Raw genomic sequence first — 21,089 nt, forward strand, 5'->3', positions numbered from 1 at the left:
AGAGAGAGAGAGACAGAGACAGAGAGACAAGACAGAGAGAGGAAAGACCAGAAGACGAGCAGAGAGAGAAGAAGAGACAGAGAGAGAGAGGGAAATAGAGAGAGAGAGAAAAAGAGAGAGACAGAGAGAGAGACAGAGAGAGAGGACAGAGAGAAAGACAGAGAGAGAGACCAGAGAGAGAGAGACAGAGAGAGACAGAGAGAGAGAGAAAGAGACAGAGAAAGAGAGAGAGAGACAGAGAAAAAGAGAGAAAGAGAGAGGAAAGAGAGATGGAAAGAAGAGACAGAGAGAGAGAAAAAGAGAGAGTTAAAGAGAGAACAGAAAGATATAGAAATTGAGAGACAGAGACAGAGAGAGAAAAAAGAGAGAGAACAGAGAGAGGGAAAGAGAGAGAGAGGCAGAGAGAGAGAGAGAAAGAGAGAGAAATAGAGAGCGACAGAGAGAAAGAGAGGCCAGAGAGAGGAGAGAGAGAGACGAGAGCGAAGAGAGAGACGAAAGAGACAGAGAGAGGGAAAGAAAGAGAGACGGAGAGAGAGAAAATGTCAAAAATATAAAACAATCAGAGAGTGTCATTTCCCCAAATTTGAAACTGTTATTCAAGTTTCAAAGACCTCTCTGATGAGAGTAGGCTACCCGTCCTGTTGGGGGAGGACGCAGAGAGCTGTGGGTTGGCAGCGCACTACATTGCTGCCTGTCATAAGTTGAGGGACAGTGGTCTGTGACAGACCAATCAACATGCACATGTGCTCTACTGTTTGTTTATTGTTATTGTTCAATGTATGGTTATTTTGGACACTTGGTTATTGTTGTTACTGTTGTCCCGTGACAATTTTGATTCTCATTTTGGCAATAATGTACATTGTTACGTCATGCCAATAAAGCAAATTGAATTGAATTGAATTGAGAGAGAAAGACAGAGAGAAAGAGAGAGAGCAGAGAGAGAAAGACAGAGAGAGAGAGAGAGAGAAAGACCGAGAGAGGACGAGAGACGAGAGCAAAGACGAGAGAGAGAAGAAGAGAAAGACAGAGAGCAGAGAGAGAAAGACAGAGAGAGAGAAAGACAGGGAGACGAGGGAAAGAACAGAGGAGAGAGGACAAGACAAGAGAGAAGGAAAGACAGAGCGAGAGGGAAACAGAACCAGTATGGAGGATTTTGTGTGTGTGTGTGTGTGTGTGTGTGTGTGTGTGTGTGTGTGTGTGTGTGTGTGTGTGTGTGTGTGTGTCTGTGTGCAAGCTACATAGAACATAAGTGTGTGTGTAATGTCTACAGTCTCAAGGCCTGTGACGTTGTCAGGACATTGAATGCCTGACAAAGGAGTTGAGCAGACATAAGTAAAGCTGGACTCTGTCAGAGCAGACTGAGAGAAGACAGAACTGCACAGCCCTGGAGACCTTGGCAACAGAAAAAGTTTCACAGCAGAAAGCTGAGGGCAGAAAGTTGTTAACCTGAGGAAAGTGAGATGGAACAGGGAAGACTGCAGCCTATAGGGAGCGAGGGATGGAAGGAGGGAGAGAGAGAGGGAGAGAGATAAAGAGAGAGAGAGCAGGACAGAGTTTAGAAGAGGGATACACCAGCAGAAGAAACCTGCATCATTGTCCTTTACTGTGTAGTCTAGTCTCTGCCTCTGTATGAGAAACCGATCTGACTCCATCACTTCATAGCCACTCTACAGGGTCCTATCAAGGACACTGCCAACAAGGGCACAAACCTCACACAAATAAACAAACCAACAAGCAAACACTCAATCCAATCCAACCGTTTAAGTCTCCATTCAAAGAGCCACAGCTTCATCTGATAAACTCTCCAGTCTGAACGATTTACTCAGAGTACTTCTGAAGGTCACTAGCTCTTCAGACAAGAATTCTGAGAGACAGCAGACATGTTAAGAATATACTCCCAATTTGCAGCTCTGAAATGTAATCTTAGCTGAAGATTTTGAAGTTTACAAATGAAAGACTGACAACATAAACTAAAGCATGTGTCGCTTTGCTCAACCATAATCATTAGGGGTATGCTTATATTTGTCCTGTTGCACACAAAGGTGTAATGGAAATGTACTTATTGCATATCCTAACTCCCCCTTGAGAATGACAACCCCATCGACCAGCATCCCTGGAGAAATTAAGAGCTTTGCTCAAAGGTACAGCAACAGATGTTTCACCTTGTCGACTTCGGTTACTGGCCCAACGCTCCACCCACAAGGCTACCAGCGGCTCCATTTACTAAGTCAAATTAAGGATAGCTATTGACAGTAGCAAGCAGCGAAGGCACATTTAGGTTACTTTATTATTTAATTGTTGCATTTTCTAGTCAATATGCTACACGAAATTTCTAAGTGTATAATTGTTTTATTTTCCTACACAACGTAATGGTAAGAAGCTAAGTGATTAAAAAGAAACATCCTGTGAATTAAGAGGGAAGAGATAGATTGGGTGGAGGAGAAGATAAGATATAGAGTGGAGGAAAGGAGGAGTGATAGGAATCAGCCAAGGCTGCTTTATGAAGGGTAAAAACAAACCCTTTTCTCTCAGAGAGATAAACAGATACGTAAATGCCCTTACAAAATGTCTGCCTTCACTAAAGATAACTTAGTCTGGGATAAGGAAGGGCTGATGGGAAAATATATTTTTAAACCAAATCAAATTTTATTGGTCGCGTACACATATTTAATTTTTATCGTGGGTGTAGCGAAATGCTTATGTTCCTAGCTCCAACAGTGCAGAAATACCTAACAATACAAAACAATGCACAAATATAGAGGTATTAGAATGAGCAATGTCAGTGTCCGAAATATAAATACATACTGAACAAAAATATAAACGCAACATGCAACAATGTCATAGATTTTACTGAGTTACAGTTCGTTTTAGGAAATCAGTCAATTGAAATAAATAAATTAGGCCCTAATCTATGGATTTCACATGACTGGGAATACAGATATGCATATGTTGGTCAGAGATACCTTCAAAAAAAATGCAATATGGCTCGTTGTCTGTAGCATATGCCTGCCCATACCTTAAGGTCACCACCACCATAGGGCAAACCACTTGCCCACACGACACCATATACGTGGTCTGCGGTTGTGAGGACGGTTGGACGTACTGCCAAATTCTCTGAAACAACGTTAGAGGCGGCTCATGTAGAGAAATTAACATTACATTCTCTTCCTGCAGTCAGCATGCCAATTGCATGCTCCCTCAAAACTTGAGACATCTGTGGCATTGTGTTGTGTGACAAAATTGCACATTTTAGAGTTGCCTTTTATTGTCCCCAGCACAAGGTGCACCTGTGTAATGATCATGCAGTTTAATCAGCTTCTTCATATGCCACACCTGTCAGGTGGATGGATTATCTTGGCAAAGGAGAAATGGTCACTAACAGGGATGTAAACAAATTTATGCAGTACATTTGAGAGAAATTAGCTTTTTGTGTGTATGGAACATTTATGGGATCTTTTATTACAGCTCATTAAACACGGGACCAACATTATACATGTTGTGTTTATATTTTTCAATGTATATACAGTGCGAGTCAAAAGTTTGGACACACCTGCTCATTCAAGGGTTTATTGTTACTATTTTATTGTTACTTTATTGTTACTATTTTCTACATTGTAGAATAATAGTGAAGACATCAAAACTATGAAATAACACATGTGGAGTCACGTAGTAACCAAAATAGTGTTAAAAACATCTAAATATATTTTATCTTTCAGATTCTTCAAAGTAGCCACCCTTTGCCTTGATGACAGCTTTGCACACTCACACCACATTATGAGTAGTATATTAATATAATTGGTATGTAGAGCAGTAATTATATAGGATGGGCCTTGACTAGAATACAGTACATACATATGAAGTGGGTAAAACAGTATGTAAACATTATTCAAGTCACCAGTGTTCAATGGCTACAGTGGCTTGCGAAAGTATTCACCCCCCTTGGCATTTTTCCTATTTTGTTGCCTTACAACCTGGAATTAAAATAGATTTTTGGGGGGTTTGTATAATTTGATTTACACAACATGCCTACCACTTTGATGGTGCAACATATTTTTTTATTATGAAACAAAAATAAGAATTAGAAAAAAAAAAAAAAAACGTAAAACTTGAGTGTGCAAGGTAATTGGTTGGACCAGATCTTATTTAGGTGCTTCATAGCAAAGGGGGTGAATACATATGCACGCACCACTTTTCCGTTTTCTATTTTTTAATTTCACTTCACCATTTTGCTTTCTTTTGTACAGGAACAATGGTGGACATCTTGAAGCAACTAGGGACAACAGACTGAGATAGGCAGAGATTGAATACGTTCGTAAACACTCCAGCCAGCTGGTCTGCAAATGTTCTGAGTACGCGGCTAGGGATGCCGTTTGGGCATAAATGAAGTTAATATGTTTAAATGTCACGTCGGCCATATAGAACAAGAGCTCACAGTCCTCGTGCCGAGTTGGCCTCACTGTCTTTTCCTTCGAAGTAGGCGAAGGTGTTTAGCTTGTCCGGGAGTAAGGCATCGGTGTCCGCGACGTGTATGGATTCCCTGCCTTATTCGTCTTGTGTCTGAGCCGTTGAATTGCGACTCCACTGTGTCTCTGTACTGACATATTGCCTATTTGATTGCCTTACGGAGGGCACAGCTGAACTGTTTGTACTCATTCATGTTCCCACTCAACTTGCTGTGGTTAAATGCGGTGGTTTTGCGCTTTCAGTTTTGCACAAATGTTGCCATCTATCCACGGTTTCTGGTTTGGATAAGTTCTAATCGTCACAGTGGGAACATCATCCTCTATGCACTTCCTGATGAACTCAGTCACTGAGTCAGCGTATAAGTCAATGTTATGCCAACCCGGAAGATATCTCAGTCTGTATGATCAAAACAATCTTGAAGCATAGATTCTGACTGGTCAGACCAACGTTGAACAGACCTTACCGCAGGAACGTCCTGTTTAAGTGTTTGCCTATATGAAGGGAGGAGCAGAATAGAGGTGTGATCTGATTTGCCAAAGGGAGTGCGGGGGGGGCCTTGTAGCCATGCTGGAAGGGTGAGTAGCAATGGTCAAGAGTTCTCGATGAGTGAGTAGGGCAAGCAATGTGTTGATAAAACTTCAATAGCGTTTTCCTCAGATTTGCTTTATTGAAGTTCCCAGCTACAATAAATGTGGCCTCAGGATATGCGGTTTCCAGTTTGCACAAAGTCCAGTGTAGTTCGGCAGGTAGCCTTGTGGTTAAGAGCGAAAGGTTGCTTGTTCGAATCCCCGAGGTGGCAAGGTGGAAAGAATCTGCTGTTCCGCCCTTGAGCAAGGCAGTTAACCCCCAACAACAACTGCCCCCCGGGCACCGATGACATAGACGTTGATTAAGGCAGCCCCCCTCACCTCTCTGATTCAGAGGGGTTGGGTTAAATGCAGAAGACACATTTCGGTTTAATGCATTCAGTTGTGCAACTGACTAGGTATCCCCTCTCCCCTTCCTTGCGAGCCTTGAGGGGGCTTGAAGGGGAATATACACGACGTGACGATGACTGAAGACAATTCTCTTGGGAGGTAATGTGGTCGGCATTTTATAGTGAGTTATTCCAAATTGGGAGAACAAAAGGACTTGGAGTTCCTGTACTTTACCACAATCACACCATGAGTAGTTAATCATGGTTTTCTGTTGATTCTCGTCCAGTCCCTTGTGATTCCAATACATATTTCTGTTCTTCCAGAAGTTCTTATCAAAGATAAGTTCTCTCTTATTGTTTTGGTCTTCTGATTGTCATTCGATGTAGACTTCTAGTTCTGTTTTGTTTAATGATTATGTTTTTGTTGTTTGCATCCAGCCAGAAACACAAACACCGACTGTCTGGCTGTCTGAAGAGAGGAACATTACTTAAACAATCTCTCTCTCTTTCACACACACACCATGTCAGCAGATTGAGTGTGCCGCCAGCTGTAGAAATAGATAGATAAGGGCTTCTGGCACTCTTTCTTTTGTATTCTCTCTCTGTCTCTCTCTCTCTCTGTCTCTCTCTCTCTCTGTCTCTCTCTCTCTCTCTGTCTCTCTCTCTCTGTCTGTCTGTCTCACTCTCTGTCTCTCTCTCTGTCTCTCTCTCCTCCACTCATCTTGTGACATGAAGAATGGCTTCACATTAGAATAAAGCAATTAACAGACTAACGAGGTGTCTGAGGCAGCATGCTTTGGGCTCTGCCATCACTGTGTGTGTGTGTGTGTGTGTGTGTGTGTGGGTGTGTGTGTGTGTGTGTGTGTGGATGTGTGTGTGGGTGTGTGTGTGTGAGCTTGTTTTATGAAGTGTGAAAGGGGAGAGAGCATAGTGTTAATGATGGATGACATGAACAAACCGAAAAGTGTTGAAATCGTTGCCACAAATAGAAGATAGGTGTTAACACAGTTTCTGGATATATTGAGCACCGTTCAGCTAGGAGGTGAGAGACAGGTGACAGTCACTGTGTGTGTGGGTGTGGGTGTGTGTGTGAGTGCGTGTGTTTGTACCAGATACGTCAGCATATAGGCTACTAGCCCCCCCCACCCCTCTGTCCCCTTGGCTGGTGTCTGTCAGTGTGACATCCCCCCTGAGACTCTTGTACCTTGTCTTAGCAGATACCTGAGCTCCACTACTCCTGAACTATGACATCTGTTCCTCACGCCGTCTCAAACCGTCACGGCTCCCAGTCGATGACTCAACCAGAGGGAGTCACACAAACTAACTATGGAGTCATACAAACTAACTAGGGAATCAAACTAACTAACTAGGGAATCATACAAACTAACTAGGGAATCATACAAACTAACTAGGGAATCATACAAACTNGTGTGTGTGTGTGTGTGTGTGTGTGTGTGTGTGTGTGTGTACCAGACACATCAGCATATAGTCTACAAACTAACATTGATGTACTGCAAAGTAATAATTCAGTCATGTAGTTCTCAGCATATAGGCCTAGGTCTATGTTACTACCAGCCTGGTCACTACAAATAGCCGTTGATTTTGGACGTTTGAGAAGGTCCTGAGGACGTGGATATGGCTTCCTCGGTGCTCACAAAACAAAACAACGATGGCACAGCACTGGGCGTGAACTCATGAGTCTCAGAGCCAGAGCTCGCTGCTTGGACCACTGCACCTCGGCAGATCACAATGCTCTAGCAAGACGGGAGAGTACTTAATGATACTTCATGGAAACAGCGCAATGTTTTTAATTATTTTCTTTTAAGCCGTCCCCAACCCATACCCCTAACCTTAACCCCTCGGAATTAATACCTAAAAATGTAACCCTGAAACTAAGTGGAATTAACCCTGTAACCAAGCGGAATGAACCCTGTAACCATGCAGTATTAACGTGTAAAAAATAGACGTTAATCCATAATGCGGCAAATTCCGAAGTGAAACCATGAGATCAGGTTGGTTATTACCTAGATGTATGACATAACATGTACTGTAGCCTTGCATAGGCCTATATAAAACAACTTACTCACTGAGTTCAACCAAACACTAACATTTCAACTTTTTTTTTCTTCCGTTTTTTTCTATCTCTACCACATAAAGAACATTAGCTACTTCCCACTGAATAACCTCCTGCCCAGTGTGCCCACAGTAACACTCTGAAATAGGAAGCCAAACTAAAGCATGTCATTATGGGAGATATCTCCATATCTGGTCCTCGGGACTTGCTAGAAGCTGATTGGCCGAGCTTCTGTACACTGGCAGCTGAGATCAGTGCTATCTCCTTGTTGGCTTATTCTAGCTGACCTCTAACCTCTGTGGTGATGCATCATGTGACCATCTCAGAGCATGGCTTGTGCTGTGGGGATGGAGGGGTGGGAAGCAGGCAGGGCAAAATATGCACAAGAACAGGGCTCTCTTTTACACAAAGATACAAACACACACCGATGATCTCTAGAACGAAGCGGAAGCCTCCTGACACACAAACAACAACAATTTTCTCCCCATAGCCCAATTAAAACCAATGCTCCCAATCACATGCTTAAACACAGTGCTAAAAACATCCACATAACCACACGTTCACGTTTCTCTCGTTTTAGAAATGCAGGATTTGCTACTGTGTCTTCATCTGTTTTAATGGAACTGTCAGTGGTGATACATTGGTGATAGCATTAGCCAAAGTGCTAACAGGCTAACCCTAAGACCCCAGGTATAATTCCTGTCCCTAGCCTAGACGTGTCGCTAACGCTAATCAGGTCTCTCCAAATGTTAAAAGCAATGTAACCACAGGGGACGTGTGTGTGTGTGTGTGTGTGTGTGTGTGTGTGTGTGTGTGTGTGTGTGTGTGTGTGTGTGTGTGTGTGTGTGTGTGTGTGTGTGTGTGTGTGTGTGTGTGTGTGTGTGTGTGTGTGTGTGTGTGTGTGTGTGTGTGTGTGTGTGTATGTGTGTGTGTGTGTGTGTGTGTGTGTGTGTGTCTACAGTGTCATATAGCAGGCCTTTGGTGGGTCACAGGAAGAGATGACAAACGATGACAAATCCACCCAGCCATTATAATAGAGACCTCATGGTCTGAGGAATCTGCAGTCATGGCCTGGTGTAACACGAGTTAGATGGGCTTTCCATGTGACGACCTGAAGCTCAGACACATGCACATGTGAACACACAAACACACACTTTAACCAAGGCACATACACACAACAAAGTAAACACACACAGGTAACTGATATGCAGGCTTACATACACGTATCAACACGTATGCAGACGCACACTCACTCACACACATACACACATAGAAGGTGCCAGCAGGCAACAGAAGTCTCAGGGCCAAATAAAGGCCTATAAATAACCCAGCAGACCAAATACAACATCTCACTTTCACTGACATCAGACACACAACAGCACAATGTTCAGACTTCCTACCTGCAGGCCTGTACTGTATTGGAGAACACTGTGTCTAGAGTGTGAGCGTGTATCTGCGCCAGATGTACAGTATGGTTTTAAGTTGATGTAGACTGGTTGTGTATGTCCTGTGTGCTTACTACTTACAACTGTGTTTGATAACTCCGCCTACCTGTGTATGGGTGGAAGACGCATGAATATGTGTGTGTGCGTGGAAGGTGAATGAATGCCTTCATCTGTGTGTATTGCATAGGCCAGGGTTCCCCAACTGGCGGCTCACGTTCCAAAGTTGGCCCGCAGGTGGTTTAATTTGGCCCCCCAAGTTTCTGAGATTTTTTTTTATACAAATACACTGTTCATTGTTGGACATAATAGACTGTAAAAAAACACCAGGAAATCAGCTCCAAGTGATATTCATTTAAGAAATCTGTTCCCAAGTATTCCCATGGATAATAGAGAGACACAATGTGGTCGTATACAAATGTAAGCAAGCTTTGAAATGATTATGTTTTAGTCAAACATTATATCTGTTTGGGCTTCTTGCGGTCAATTTGCAGTCTACTAATTATTTGAAAGTATGTTCCAGCCCCCCGACCATCCGCTCAAGAAAAAAATCGCCCCAAAGCTGAATGTAGTTGATGATCCCTGGCGTAGGATATATATGTTTGCTGCGTAGAGCGTGTACTCGCTCAGGTTTTTAATCCTAATTGCTTTCCGCGGCGTAGTGCTCTCTTACTGAAGTATATACGCCGGACTCCGTTCTGCACTCCTCCAGCATGGGGAAACCAGAAGCTATCATTACCAATGTTATTTTCTCCACACGCAGGAAATCAAGAATACATTCAGCAATTTGTGTGCAGTGAGCTGAGGGGAGTGTAGCAGATAAAACAGTCCAGCCCTATTCTGCTAAAAAGACTTAGAGGGCAGAAGTAGGATACTTCATAACCTCTAAATGTGAAATATAGTGTGTGTGTGTGTGTGTGTGTGTGTGTGTGTGTGTGTGTGTGTGTGTGTGTGTGTGTGTGTGTGTGCATACAGTATGTGTATGAGTGTGTGTGTGCATACAGTATTTGTATTTGGCTGCACACTTGTGCTTTTTCTCCTTCATGCAGTCATTTTTCTCATTGTTTTCATAACTTCATTACAGCTGTTCAGATCCAAGCCCTGACTTCAGGCCCAGAGAGGCGCTTTTCTCCTTCTTTTAATAGAACACACAAACACACACACACGTGTATGCATACACACACACACGCTTAACAGTTAGAGCCCAGGATTTGCCAGGCAGCAAAGTAATGTTTGAGACCGTAGGTTCTGCCTTGGCAGTTCTCTCTCTGTCTCCTATTCAGCGGCCACATTCAAGTCTCCCCACAAAGCTGGTTTTGCTGTGAAAACAAAAGGGGGTAGTACCGGACATAATAAATATATCGCTATAGAATCATGATCTCACAATTCCCTTTTCCCCTTCTTTCCTTCTTTGCTTTCTCCCTCTTTCTCTCCATTATCTCTCTTTCTCTCCCTCTTTCTCTCTATTATCTATCTTCCTCTCCATTATCTATCTTTCTCTCTAATATCTCTCTTCCTCTCTATTATCTATATTCCTCTCTATTATCTATATTCCTCTCTATTATCTAGCTTTCTCTCTATTATCGCTTTCTCTCCATTATCTCTCTTCCTCTCTATTATCTCTCTTCCTCTAGTATCTCTTTCTCTCTATTATCTCTCTTCCTCTCCAGTATCTCTCTTTCTCTCTATCTTCCTCTCTATTATATCTCTTCCTCTTGATTATCTCTCTAGTATCTCACTTCCTCTCTATTATCTGTCTCTCTATTATATATCTTCCTCTCTATTATCTCTCTCCTTCCTTCCATCCTTCTATCTCTATTATCTCTCTCTCTCTATTATCTCACTCTCTCTTTATTATCTCTCTCTCTCCCTCCCTCCAAAACACAGAGGTTCCCAGGGATAAGTGACATTGTGATTAAGTATCTTAACTCTGAGTGTGTCCTCTTTAGGAGAGAGGAGAGAATAAGGAGAGAAAGAGCAGTCCTAGCAGGGAATGACCTTCTCAGTGGCAGAATGTGTGTGTGTGTGTGTGTGTGTGTGTGTGGATAGTGGATGTGTGCTTGTCTGCTGTTGTCGCTGTGTGTGTGTGTGTGTGTGTGTGTGTATGTATCTGTGTGTGTGTGTGTGTGTGCAAAGGAGAGAGACTGAAGGAGTGTAATTGTCAAAATGGGTATGGGAAAGGTACTAAAGGGTGTGAAGGCACAAATAACAACACACACACACAATTCACTCTCACATTGAGTTTGCCTGCCCCGCTGCTCCTGACTAAAGTGGAAAAGCAGGACACATCTCATCTAGGGGTGGGCGGAACCCATTATGTTGGGGCTCGGTCATTATGCTAGGGCAGGGAAACATTCCGAAACACCTTCGCCTCAACGTGCAATGCAGCTCTAACACAAAAATAAACCTGGTTTCACAGAGACAAACACACACACACACCACACACCACCACAACACACTCACACACACACACACACACACACACATACCACACAACACACACACACACAACACACACAGTGAGATGGTTGTAGATTTCTCAGCACAACACAACACACCACATCCAGCAGTTGGACCCACACACACCACACGGGCACGCAGCACACAGGTGTTGTGGTGCACAGAGTTTACGTGCTAGCACAGAGAGTATGAGATCGCTACGGTTTTGAAAACCATGCTAACTAGGCTGGAGACTGAGATGCTTTAGTACATGTGTCACGTGGGTCCTTCAGAACGGACTAATCCAACACAGACTCCACATTCTCTCTGAATTCATTAACATAGATCACTGCTGCTTCTCTACTCAACACTATCTAATTTCTCAGAGTGGAATCATTTAAAAGCTGTTTCATAAAGCAGTGTAATTTAATGAATATGTAATATGGCAATAAAGGAATATGTAAATAGGAGGGTAGATGTTTGTGGTGTGTGTGTGTGTGTAGTATGTGTGTGTGTAGCAAAAATAGAAACGTCCTCTCACTGTCCACTACATTTATTTTTAGCAAACTTTAACATGTGTAAATATTTGTATGAACATAACAAGATTCAACAACTGAGACATAATCTGAACAAGTTCCACAGACATGTGACTAACAGAAATGGAAAAATGTGTCCCTGAACAAAGGGGGGGTCAAAATCAAAAGTAACAGTCAGTATCTGGTGTGGCCACCAGCTGCATTAAGTACGGCAGTACTCCTCATGGACGGCACTAGATTTGACTGTTCTTGCTGTGAGATGTTACCCCACTCTTCCACCATGTCACCTGCAAGTTCCCAGACATTTCTGGGGGGAATGGCCCTAGCCCTCACCCTCCGATCCAACAGGTCCCAGACGTGCTGAATGAGATTGAGATCCGAGCTCTTGTCTGGCCATGGCAAAACACTGACATTTCTGTCTTGCAGGAAATCACACACAGAACGAGCAGTATGGCTGGTGGCATTGTCATGCTGGAGGGTCATGTCAGGATGAGCCTGCAGGAAGGTTACCACATGAGGGAGGAGGATGTCTTCCCTGTAACGCACAGCGTTGAGATTGCTTGCAATGACAACAAGCTCAGTCCGATGACACTGTGACACACCGCCCCAGACCATGACGGACCCTCCACCTCCAAATTGATCCTGCTCCAGAGTACAGGCCTCGGTGTAACGTTCATTCCTTCGACGATAAATGCGAATCCGACCATCACACCTGGTGAGACAAAACCGCGACTCGTCAGTTTAGAGCACATTTTGCCAGTCCTGTCTGGTCCAGCGACGGTGGGTTTGTGCCCATAGGCGACGTTGTTGCCGGTGATGTCTGGTGAGGACCTGCCTTACAACAGGCCTACAAGCCCTCAGTCCAGCCTGTCTCAGCCTATTGCGGACAGTCTGAGCGCTGATGGAGGGATTGTACGTTCCTGGTGTAACTCGGGTACTTGTTGTTGCCATCCTGTACCTGTCCCACAGGTGTGATGTTCGGATGTACCGATCCTGTGCAGGTGTTGTTACACGTGGTCTGCCACTGCGAGGACGATCAGTTGTCCGTCCTGTCTCCCTGTTAGCGCTGCTCCTAGGCGTCTCACAGTACAGACATTGTAATTTTATGCCCTGGCGTGTGTGTGTTGCGTGTGTGTTGTGTGTGTGTAGTATGTATGTGTGTGTAGTATGTTGTGGTGTGTGTGTAGTATGGTGTGTGTGTGTGTGTGTGTGTAGTATGTTGTGTGTGTGTATAGTATGTAGTATGTGTGTGTGTGTGTTAGTATGTGTGTGTGTGTGTTGCAGTATGTGTAGCGTGTGTGTGTGTGTGTGCTGTGTGGTGTGTTTGTGTGTGTGTGTGTGTGTGTGTGTGTGTGTGTGTGTGTGTGTGTGTGTTGTGTGTGTGTGTGTGTGTGTGTGTGTGTGTGTGTGTGTGTGTGTGGACCTGAATAATGCTCTTTAAGTTGTAATTGGTTTGTGAAGTTGTACTGCTGCAACCCCTAGATTATGGGTCTTGCCAACGCTCAGCTAACAAGGGCTATAAATTCACCCCTCTGCTCTGCTCCCAGTCTTCAACAAGGGACAAGCAAGTGGGGTGAGAGTGTAGTGGTTGTGTGTGTGTGTGTGTGTGTGTGTGTGTGTGTGTGTGTGTGTGTGTGTGTGTGTGTGTGTGTGTGTGTTGTGTGTGTGTGTGTGTGTGTGTTGTGTGGTGTGTGTTGTGTGTTGTGTGTGTGTGTGTGTGTGTGTGTGTGTGTGTGTGTGTGTGTGTGTGTATTTGTATAAGTGTCACAAATCCAGGTTCCCTAGTTAACAAGAGGTCTACAACACAACAGGACCTATATGTCTTCATGAGAGGGATGAAAATAACCTCTTCATCTTGTGATGACAGGGATCTGACCCCTCTATGAACTCATGAGCAAATCTGATTTCAAAGGAGCATATTAAATTAGGTGTGAAATGAAAGCGTCTATATTTTGGGGAAATGAAGGTATAAATACATTTTTCAACTATTTTCCATCTTCAAAATGATGCATAAAAAGGGCTTTGATTTTTGTATGAACAGATAGAAAGGGATGTTAGAAAACAATTTCCAGAAAAAGTCTTAAAAGGTATTAGAAATCCATCAAAACACAGTAATGTTGACGTAAAGACCCAATTGTAACATAATTACTGCAACTAAATTGGCTACAATGGGAAATGATAATAGTAACAAACCACAGTTTGGTCACCTGTCCTCCTTTCTACTGGCATACTGTTGTGTTCAGCTCATCTGTTTTCTTTCTCTTTCTGTTGTCTGGTGGCCAAACCAAGTGTTAAAACAGTCTGAGTCTGGACAACCCTTCTCTCTCCCTCTCCCTCTCCCTCTCCCCCTCTCTCTCTCTCTCCCCCTCTCTCTCTCTCGCTCTCCCACTCCAGTTAATGTCACCTCTCTTACTGACACCTACCCATGAGCCCCCTCTCTTTTTATTTACTATAACCAGCATCCTCACCCACTGAGCACCGAYGTTGGATGTTCATGGACATTGAAAAGTAGTTGGAATTTGGTCATTCCACCCTAGCCTTGATGTTATTGTTAACGTCCACAGACAGACCAGACTGGATCAAATCTGAACCTATTACAGACATACTGTATGTTCCACAAGATTGAATAGCACAGTACAGTACAGTGAGTAGAGCTCAGCAGAGTACAGTACAATACAATACAGTAGAACTACGGTGGGCTGCATTTAGACCAAGTATCCTACATTCCCCTGAAAGTCAGTCAAGAGCCATCACTCTCCACCTTCAGCACTCTCCTCCGCCACGCTGTTCTCAGGTCCTCTGATGCCCTGAAGCAGACTTGAGTAAGGGGAATCAGTGGTCACATCAGAGGACCAGCTTTTCTGCCATCCCCAGCTTTTCTGCAGACTCTGTGGGTAGATTCTCCCCAGACAACATGTAGCACCCATCTGGGTGAAGCCGACATCTGTTAGATTTCGTAAAAGCGCCGGAGACTTACTACACATCAATTATTGGGATAGTCCAAACTTGAACTGAGAAATCCACTCAAAACTACAAAAAACTACAAAAAACACTGTGATGTCCAAGCCAGTGCCATCTCCAGTTTCAAATAAAAACAAAAGCTAGCTAGCCAGCCTATGGGTTATCTTGACAAAACTACGCCATCCTAATATTGAGTTGCACCACCCCCCCCGTTTTCCCTCAGGACAGCCTCAATTCGTCGTGGCAAGGACTCTACAAGGTGTYGAAAGTGTTCCACAGGGATGACGGCCCATGTTGACTCCAATGCTTCCCACAGTTGTGTCAAGTTGGCTGGATGTCCTTCGGGTGGTGGACCATTCTTGATACACACGGGAATCTGTTGAGCATGAAAAACCCATCAGCCTTGCAGTTCTTGACACAAACCGGTGCGCCTGACACCTACCATACCACATTTAAAGGCACTTAAATATTTTGTCTTGCCCATTCACCCTCTGAATGACACACATACACAATCCATGTCTCAATTGTCTCAAAGCTTAAAAATCCTTATTTAGCCTGTCTCCTCCCCTTTATCTACACTGATTGAAGTGGATTTAACAGGTGACATCAATAAGGGATCATAGCTTTCACCTGGATATGTCATCGAAAGAGCAGGTGTTCATAAGGTTTTGTACACTCAGTACTTATTAAGCTAACAAAATAAAACGTATATAAAAATTAAAAAATGCTGTCAAAAAACATAAAAAGCTGTCTGCCTAGGCGACCTCATGGCGCCATGGCGACCAAGGAACTCATATCCATAATAATGCATTTATGTGTAGTACAGCTCAGGGACCCATGATGTAATTCCATTACCGTAATACCATTAACGGGTTTAAATCCACTTCAATAAGCAAAAATGAAACATTTCACTCAAGGTGCCATGTCATAGCTGACACCCCATTCTTTCTGCGGACATCTGTGAATGTTAATTCAGAGCAGATATTTAACCGTTTTTGGGAAATGTGGTCACATAAAAACCTGAGGGAGATTATACTGTAATTCCGTTACCAAAGTTGGCATCTACACAGTTCTTCCACTAAATTAGTTTTTGTACATATTTCAATGGAAATTGTTCAAAGTAGTCCTTCTGCATTTTAAAGTGAAAAAACTTCATCAAAGCGTAACTCCGTTACTGTGGAATTGCCCTCCCCCTATGGGTTTCCCAGGTGGTTTGTTTTAACCTGCAGTCCACTGACTGYCACATCCTCTCTTCCAGTCCATGCACAAAACGACGTCCATGTAACGATGTGCGCTGAGAGTCGGGAAGCAAGTTCAGGGAGTGAGTGTTTTAATAAAATAAACGGAACATATTACAAAATAAGTAACAGTCTGACGATGGTGACAGGTGTGCGCCATAACGAGCAGCCTGGTGACCTAGAGGCCAGAGAGGGAGCACATGTGACAGTCCAACAGCTGTGTAAACGTACTGTGATGCTCAGCTCGGCTGTTGCATCCCGACTTCACACGCAACTACAAAGGAGGGAGCAAAACACAATCCGCTTTTTAAATCAACAACATGAGTTCTAGGGATTCGGGAATGGATTCTGGAGTTCTCTTCAAAGACATGATATCCTTACTGTAATTATATAGGTCTAGCCTACAGTACTACTCTCCTTCACAGGAGAGTTCTGGTATCCATTTGCCCCCTTTGACTCAGCTTTGAACATCGATCATGAAACATACACGGAGCTCTGGGAGTGCCTGAGCCTCTTTTTCATCTAAAAATGAAGCTTTTATAGCTCTATGCAGCAATGTGGATCCATATTGTAACTAGCTATACTGCTACTGTCTGATGGTACACTGCTACTGTCTGATGGTATACTGCTACTGTCTGATGGTATACTGCTACTGTCTGATGGTATACTGCTACTGTCTGAATGGTATACGGCATGTTATGATATCTACTTGATGGTATACCTGCCTACTGTCTGATGGTATATCTTACTGTCTGATGGTATCTGTCTATGCTGATGTATACTGCTACTGTCTAATGGTATATCTGCTACTGTCTGTGGTATACTGCTACTGTCTGACTGCTATCTGCTATGGTATACTGCTACTGTCTGATGGTATACTGCTACTGTCTGATGGTATACTGCTACTGTTCTAATGGTATTCTGCATTCTCATCACTGATGAGTCCTTTGACAGTTTGGAACTAGCATTCTGCGTCTGGGGCCTATGACTGATTACATGGATTGGGGCTAAGAGTTTGACTTTCTGGCCCCTGGTGAACGCTTGAGTGGACAGTGTGGTTGCATTCCTGTCTGTCAAAATGTTCAATGGCTCATTTGAAACATGACCTCTGAGAATATATCTTAAAAGTCTGGGGACGATTCCCCGACTGCGATTAGGCATTTATTATCATTATTTCAAACTAATATTGTTGCTAGAGCGAGAAACAGTAGTAGTTATAGAGCTGTAGTAGTTTAATGGATGACAGTTCATGAGTTTTTCCCAGAAGAAAAGAGTCAGACTGCTAAACATGCTGAGCTAGGCTACTCCTCCCTGCAACCAAAATGAAAAATGTAAAAGACACACAGGCATTGGTTATAGACTACAACTGAGCTCGAGGACCACTTTGGGGCTTCTTCAGTTTTCCAGCTAAATTGCATGACAAACTAAAGGAGGAGTCGGTTGGATTGTCTCTCTCTCTCTCTGTCTCTCTCTCTCCTCTCTCTTCTCTCGTGCTCTCTCTCTCTCTCTCTCTCTCTCTCTGTCTCTCTCTCTTCGCTCTGTCCTGTTTTCTATTCTCATTCTACAGCACGATCGTAGAGTGGATGAAGAATCACTTGGACCCAGAGCACCATTTGCTGGGATCTAAAGGCAATTTGAAACCATCAAGATAATTTATCGTTCCATCAGGCATGGAGGTGATGCTGTTTCAAGCTATCTCCCCCTCTCTTCCCCACTTCTCCCCTCTCTTCTCCCACTTCTCCCTCTCTCTCCCACTTCCCCCGCTCTTTCCCACTTCCCCTCTCTTCTCCCACTTCTCCCCTCTCTTCTCCCTCTTCTCCCACTTCTCCCCTCTCTTCCCCACTTCTCCCCCTCTCTTCTCCCACTTCTCCCCCTTCTTCTCCCACTTCTCCCCTCTCTTCTCCACATTCTCCCCTCTCTTCCCCTACTTCTCCCCCTCTCTTCTCCCACTTCTCCCCCTCTCTTCCCACTTCTCCCCCTCTCTTCCCCACTTCTCCCCCCTCCTTCTTTCCACTTTCCCTCTTCCCCCTCTCTTCTCCCACTTCTCCCCTCTCTCTCCACTCTCTCTTTCTCCCACTTCTCCCCTCTCTTCTCCACTCTCCCCTCTTCCCATTCTCCCCTCTCTTCTCCCACTTCTCCCTCATCTTCTCCACTTCTCCCCCTCTCTTCTCCAATGTTCCCTCTCATCCAAGCCCTTCCCATTTTAAGTGGAAACTACTATTGGGCCATATTTCATGGAGGATTTATATAGTGTGTGTGTGTTGGGGGGGGGTGATACGAGGTCGATCACACACCGTGGACTAATGTCATAATAACCCTAATCCTCCCTCTCGGCACTCTGCCGTCTCCTCTCCCTTCAGATAGGAAATTAACCGATTTACTCTGCCCCTCCTCGTCTAGCCAGTGGACAGGAGGACCACACGGCCGGGCACGGGCCGCCTTTAAATAAATAGAATCAGGAAAATCCTAGAATAACTCGGAGCAGAATGTCACAAACGGCCCATCAAGCCTCCCAGTTGGTCTGCCGGAGCTCCAGCCAAGAGTGGGAGACAAGTAGAAGAGGAGGGGTGGGCGGTTTAGGTGGAGAAGGCAGAGAGATGCCAAATGTCTGGGTCAGGCGAAAATGACATGACAACTAGACTAAATGTAAATAAAGATAGCGGAGTTGTAATTCAATCTGGCAACCCGGCCCTCTCCCAGACTGGAGCTTATAAATCACAGCTCTAAACGTTCTTAAGAACACCCCAGCCACAAACACGGCTGCCGCTCCACAATTAGATTATTTGTCAGCCGCTGGACTGGCCTCCGGAGCATGTCTCTCTCTCCGTCTCACACACACACAGCCGAGACAGGACTTATAAGGTCCAGCACCATTAAAAACACAGGGCTCATGAACAGCATTAGTCAGTTTAAGGGGATATTGTAGCTCTTCACCACAACATTAAATCAAACAAATGTTTTATGTTCAATTGTTAATGCCTATAAATCCAGGGAATAAACCAACTACCAAGACTGATCTAAACAGCGATATTACATGTAACAGCAGGTTTTTTTCAGGCAATCTACACTTACCCGTCTCTTCGTCGATGGCGAATCGTCCCAGTCCACTCCCATCCCGGATAGAGTACTGGATTTCCCCATCTCTCCCATTGTCGTCATCCCGGGCCGTGACTTGGAGGACGGTGGTCCCGATGCGGGCGCTCTCCTTCACCGATCCCGTGAGGGCGAAGTGGGAGAAGTAGGGAGTGTAGAGGTTCTCGTTAACATCTACCACCTCTAGTTCCATGAAGGTGACAGACAGGAGAGAGACAGGTCTCCCTTTATCCTTGGCTCTCACCGTGAGGTTGTAGAACTGTTGCGTCTCGTAGTCCAGCTCCTTGGTCAGTCGGATGGCCCCGCTGGCCTTGTCCACCTCAAACTTCCCGTTGTAGTCATTGGCCAGGGAGTATCTAACCTGGCCGCCCAGGCCAAGGTCGGGGTCCTGAGTCTCGAGCCAGGCCACCACGGTACCCACTGGCAGGTCCTCCAGGGCCCGGGTGTTGTAGACACTGGGGATGAATGCCGGAGGGCAGTCGTTAACGTCGTCTAGAGAGATCTTCAGAGTGGTGACTGAAAACTTCTGGTTCCCTTTCTCTGCACGGTCACGAGCCTCGATCTTCAAGTTGAAGTTGGAGACAAACTCCCTGTCCAGCTGGCCGGCAACATACACAATCCCGTTAGAGCTGTTGATGCCAAACTGGGTGGTGCTGGTCAAAACGGAGTAGACAATTTCTCCATTAGGCCCCAAGTCTTTGTCAGTGGCCTCAACCTGAATGACATCGGTGCCGATGGCCATGTTTTCAGGAATGACGGTTCTATAGCCTCCCTCCTGCAGGAATTGAGGTGCATTGTCATTGGCATCTTCTACGTAGACGGTGAGCAGACGCCATGCGGTTTTCTGTGGCAGGCCCAGGTCGTAGATAGTGATGTTGAGGAGGTATCTGTCTCTTTTCTCTCTGTCCATGGGCAGGAAGACACTGATCAGCCCACTCTCCATGTCGATGGTGAAACAGCTGTCTGTGTTTCCATCCGAGATGGCGTACAAAATCTGACCGTTAAAACCTGTGTCGCCGTCGTAGGCGTTGACCTTGAAGACACTGGACCCGACCTTGAGGTCCTCGCGCACTGATATGTCTGCGGGTAAGGCCTTGTCAAACTGAGGTGTCTGTCTGTTGACGGAGAAAAGGTCAATGAACCCTTCCTCGATCTTGGGCTTGGTTCTAGCTTTGGACTTATTTAGTAATTTCTCAGCTAGCTTTTGGGCGACTCTGGTCTCCCTACAGTTGAAGTTCTTTGGGGGAGATTTCCCATGGACAATAGAGATGTTCACGAACATTGGATCGGAGAAGTTCTCTCCATCTGTGGCGGTTATTTTCAAATTGAAGATACCATTTTTTGGACTGGCAGTGGAGAGAGACCTCCGTAGGGTCAGGACCCCTGAGTCAGGGTTCAGGTCGAAGAATCCTCTCTCATTCCCTTCCAGGATCTTGTACTTCACCAGCTCTAGCTCATCTATGTCGATGGCAGACATGGTGGTTATCACCTCGTCGGTGGGTAAGTCCCGAGAGACCACTCCCTGGCACGCCACTTTCTCGAATAAGGGTTGGTTGTCGTTCACATTCTCCAGATGGACAGTTACGTTGACTTCACTCTCTCGTCTGTAGGGGGAACCCCAGTCAGAGGCGTGTGTGGACTCTATGTGGACACTCAATTGCACGTTTTCGAAAAACCTACAGGAGGTTTGGTTCCAGAAGCAAAGAACAAAATAATTGCATGGCTAGGGACGGAGAGAGCAGCATCAGCCAAAACACACACATACCAAAGAAAACATAGCCACTATTGAGACTGCAGGGAAAGCTGAAGCATAGAAACAGATCCCTCTATCATAAACTATTCATTGGCCTAAAGAAAAACTGCAACGGATGTCTCGAAAACATGTCATATACCTTCATAAACAACAAATAAAGTAAAATAGGCCCT

General features: G+C 44.7%; 1 protein-coding gene across 1 annotated transcript in view; it reads right to left on the reverse strand.

Annotated features, from left to right (window-relative positions):
* The window catches only part of LOC111949361 (protocadherin Fat 3-like), a 326,201-nt gene extending 305,226 nt beyond the window's left edge, over positions 1 to 20,975 (reverse strand). The window contains 2 exon segments of the mRNA XM_070433886.1: positions 19,143 to 20,839; positions 20,956 to 20,975. Coding sequence (XP_070289987.1) covers positions 19,143 to 20,839; positions 20,956 to 20,975 — 1,717 coding nt within the window.
* Positions 20,976 to 21,089: the final 114 nt, after the last annotated feature.

This window comes from Salvelinus sp. IW2-2015, linkage group LG22 (assembly GCF_002910315.2).
Source record: "Salvelinus sp. IW2-2015 linkage group LG22, ASM291031v2, whole genome shotgun sequence".
In the NCBI taxonomy this organism is placed as follows: Eukaryota; Metazoa; Chordata; class Actinopteri; order Salmoniformes; family Salmonidae; genus Salvelinus; species Salvelinus sp. IW2-2015.